Source organism: Ictalurus punctatus, chromosome 26 (assembly GCF_001660625.3).
Source record: "Ictalurus punctatus breed USDA103 chromosome 26, Coco_2.0, whole genome shotgun sequence".
Taxonomy (NCBI): Eukaryota; Metazoa; Chordata; class Actinopteri; order Siluriformes; family Ictaluridae; genus Ictalurus; species Ictalurus punctatus.
The window spans coordinates 862,997-867,550 of record NC_030441.2 but is presented as its reverse complement, the minus strand read 5'-3'; the positions used below and the strand labels follow the sequence as shown (position 1 = coordinate 867,550).

At 37.4% G+C, this 4,554-nt stretch overlaps 1 protein-coding gene across 1 annotated transcript; it reads right to left on the bottom strand.

Annotated features, from left to right (window-relative positions):
* Positions 1–335: 335 nt before the first annotated feature.
* On the bottom strand, positions 336–3,352 carry LOC108261431 (endonuclease domain-containing 1 protein). The gene is made up of 2 exons (XM_053676353.1): positions 2,591–3,352; positions 336–1,259 (listed from the first exon to the last, which is right to left on the bottom strand). The coding sequence occupies exons 1-2, from the start codon at positions 2,882–2,884 to the stop codon at positions 621–623; spliced, it is 933 nt and encodes a 310-aa protein (XP_053532328.1). The 5' UTR covers positions 2,885–3,352; the 3' UTR covers positions 336–620.
* Between the last annotated feature and the right edge of the window lie 1,202 nt (positions 3,353–4,554).

Genomic DNA, 4,554 nt, shown 5'->3' with positions numbered 1-4,554 from the left:
TTTAATAATCTTGAGCTTTTTTTTTTAACTCATGGTGGGGATTTCCCAGAATTCGTTTTGTTGTCTCTTATTAAAATGCACAATTCCTCATGATTTATTTCCAGTTCAGAAACTTTTTGTATGTAACCAGTCAGTTACATCCTCCCGAAATCTAAGGTTTTTTAAAAACAAAACAAAACAAAAAACACTCAAAAATGAATGTCCAGGTGTTTGTAGATCTTTTTTTTCTCTCTCTCCAGAAAATATCTGTGAGATTCTAGTGTACATTTAATAAGTGTTAATGTCCCATAGCTATGCTCCAGATGTTACACGGCAGTAAGTAAGAGGAGACACGGTTTAATTGGATGCTCTTTATTGATGTCGAATTCTGCAGAAAATCAAACTGCAATTCAGTGATTAATAATAAATGATCTGATCCCAATTTAGTGACAGAAATAAACTGATTAAAAGTACAACAACATGTCAATCAACACATGACTGATTTCTGATTAGTTTTCATTTTTTTAAGTGTATGTGTGTAGAAGTTGTTCCACTGAATGGGAAACATACAGGACAGACGCTGAAACCATTCAACACTCGGACTTTCCACTAGTTCAACACAGTTACTGCTTTAAATTTCTTTACAATTCGATGTTACTTTGGTTTACAGGCTTTGCTGACTTTACAACTAATTGTTTTTCCATTGGTTCAGTTTCTGTATAGCATTTTCCTGAAAACAAAGTGAAGCGGAAACCAGGGATGTTATGGAACTGTTTGCTATACAGCTCTGTTAACTCTATGTCCATGTCCTTCACACTCCTGGGATACACTGGACGATCATGATCATTTTCTCCAATATATGCACCTGAGTGTTTGGATATATTATTGTTATCAAGGCAGCAGAATGCCGTCCAGAAGTGACTGGGAATTCGCACTCTACTTTCATTTTTCAGCGTATCAGGACCCGGCACAACCCCAGTTACTACAAATGCACGCAGGCCTACATTAATGCAATCTGTATTCAGTACATTAGCCATGTCTTTTTCTGTCCTCCTCCACTTCCCGCTGTTGAATGATGGATTCTGTGGAGCAGCGTTGGTCAGAGTGAAGGTGGCATCAGAACAGCTCTGTGAGGCGGCATGGAAAACTGGAGCCAGGTGTCCTCTATCATAGCGAGACCTGGCGTAATCGGCATTCACAGACTGATTAACTATATCTACAACTTCTTTTCTCACAGCAGACTCAGTATCCATGTTTGGCCCCAACTTTCCATTTTCCAGCTACATAAGGGGAACACACACACACACACACACACACACACACACACACACACACACACATATATATATATATATATATTACAGTGCAAAAGTCTTGGGTACTCTATTTTTTCATAATACTAATTTTGTCTAGGATGTGTATTTGATGATTTCTGCATTACTGGATCAGTAAAAAAGATATTTTAGATTTCCGAACACTACTTCATCAGCAAATCCTGAATGTTAGAGAAAAGTGTTTGCGTGTCAGTGAAGAAGTGATCCGACTCTGTAATAGATTCATTACTGAAGGGAATTCTCAAATACCTATGATGAATGTATTCTCCTAAATTCCCTCTTCGAATAAGCCGATCAACTGCTATCCTATTTGCTATAATCTTGAATTGCATATGTACGTTCGTGTCGATATGACACAATCTGACACCCGCACCAGTAAAAACCGTCCACGCCCTGCTGTTATCAGTGTGTACAATGATGTGTATAAATACTTCTGTTCTGAATGAATGAATCGGAAGTCTCTGTGAACACTCATATCCGTCAGTGTGTGTGTTCATTTAGACTCCTGCAGGCCTGAACTCTGCGGTAAACCACGCTTTCTAGCTCATAGCAGCACAGAACTAAAAGTTAATAGAAGTAAATAACTGTAGAACAGGCTGGAAGGCATGAGGGAAGATCTGACAGGCTTCGTCTGAGATACACTGGAATTCCAACAATTACTAACTCTTAAAAACAGACAGAAGAAAGTTTGAGAGTCAGAAGAACTGACACTACTGACACATTTTAATGGCAGAATGTTCATTTTATTTAGTTAATTCTGTTTACTTCTTTTTATAGAATTGTTTTATATATAAACCTTTAAACTATTTTTCGAAGAAAGAGACCTTTTAAAAAAAGTTTATTTGATTATTTTTGAAGGTTTTGCTCACATGAAGTTACTCAGGACAAGATGAACAGTTCCAGAGTGTGAGAAATAAATAGAGATTTATGTATTTATATTTGTATTATATTTGGTTAGAATATAAAGTGATGTGGTAGCCAACTTAATAATAATAATAATAATAATAATAATAATAATAATAATAATAATAATAATAATAATAATAATAATAATATAATGTTAATATAATAATAATGTTTTCTTATTGTGCATTGAATTATAACAATTTTAATAAACATTTATTCAACATTGAGTAAAATAATAGTTCTTTATTATTATTATTATTATTATTATTATTATTATTATTATTTATCATAAAATAGCAAAATCATAAAATAAGTTACATAGTTATAAAATAAATAATTATAAGTTATAAGATACAGTGAGTTACACATACCTGAGGTTCAATATACCACTTGTCCGTTCTGACACATTTCTTTAGTCCGGTAAAGCTGTATGCTGAGTAAATTGGGATCCTGTACGTCGTGTCATAAAATGTTGCGAATTCAGCTTCATTCTTTAGAGTTTGACAGATCCGTTTAAAGCGATCCCCAGTAAAACCCGTAGGAGGAGAAACGACATCATTCGGAGTAGCGAAGAACCCTGGACAGCTCTGAGTAAAATCATTCACGACTTCAGCCAAACAGAGCGAGAGTGGAAGCAGGAGGAGAACCACACTGAGGAGCTTCATGATGGACGCAGACGTAGCAGAGGAACACAATGTTCACTGAACGACGAGTGCAGAAGAGTCTCAGAGTCAGAGACTTTATACAGACAACACGAGGCAGGCGTGATCAGCAGAGCTACGTTACTGTGTCCGTCCTCCTACAAACAGGAAGCTAAAGATAAGGAAAGAACACACACGATATAAAGAACACACGACGCCACATGAAACGATTACACACAGCTCCAAACATGTCTGGAACTCCAGGAGAACCTACTGCGCGCCTCATGCAGTGATTAGAAACAGCGTCAGTGTCGATCAACAATTTTTATTCTCCTCAGTCATTGTAGTTACACATTTTCCTCAAGAGCGCTGGTGTCCGTGCTACACAGCCGAAAGACAAACTACAACTGTGTACCTCTTCTCCAGAGTGACTTACACAATCTCTTTATTTTCTTCATCACATCTGATTTTCTGCCTGAATGTCACACAGATCTGATTCTTTTCCCAACTGCTGGATCATTTCAAATCAGACCTTAGCCAGTGTCGTATGTGGTCCTAGATCAGACACGCATCAGATCCACTCTTAAAACATCACGGTGTCAGTGAGTTACAGGATTGATGCAGTTATTTCAGGTACGGGAAATGCAACCAATTATTTTGTGTTATTTACTTACCTTAAGACTGATCTGTTCCTATACTTTTGCTCAACTAAAAATGGTGTGTTCTGATACGGAAGGTTGTGTTTTATGGTGTTTAACACGTCTAGACATAAACACCAGGAAATAGAAACTGAAATCCTGAACTCTCGTCTCATCTCCATCTTCTCATCTCGAACCCAGACGTCTAATGACTCGGCCTCGTGTTCCAATAGTTTCGGAGGGAACTGTACATCAAAATTGGCATCCACACCTGAGATAGCACATCATGCTGAGTGGAGCCTGGAAGATCCTCACTTCCTCTCCTCACACCCTTCTCTCTCTCCGTGTCGAGATAACTTAAACACACCCAAGGTCAATATACATTACATAACATGTTTCAATGCGAATAAGATGTCACCTAGACATGTTTACTGTATTACACAAAAGGTCTCAGTGTGACTGGAAATTATGTTCTCATTCCCTCAACAGCAGTTCAAATAAAATGGTACATGCCGTTAAAGGCAAACTCTCCCAAGGTCCCTCACTCAAATGATCTCCTGTATGTAAATGAGGTACATCCTTCCACAAACATCAAATTATAATCACAAACAGCACCTTTTGGTGGACCCACAGAGCATCCGGGTATTTAGGGGAGAGCTGGGCAAAGAGTCAGGGAATCTGTAGACAGATCTCCCACACCATCACTGTGTGTAGTTTTTCTCTACCTGGTATGTAAGCGTTGTCTCTCTCATGTTATGTTATAATGTTTTGGATTTGAATGGAATGTAATGTTGAATGTAATTATTTCTTATTATTAATAGTAGTGTTGGATTTGGATGTTTTCATACCTGGTTAAATAAATTATTAGACTTGATTATATTCTGAAATTATTATCTCTAGTAAATTACCGTAAGTCCTTGTTACAGCAAGTCTGCCACCAGGTTAGTACAGGCTAACAATTTGGCATTAAGTTCAGTGTATTTAGAGTGTACTTCCCTTACTATCTACGGGAGCTAAGAGACCAGGTTAATGACTTGGCTCTAGTTAAGTGTACTT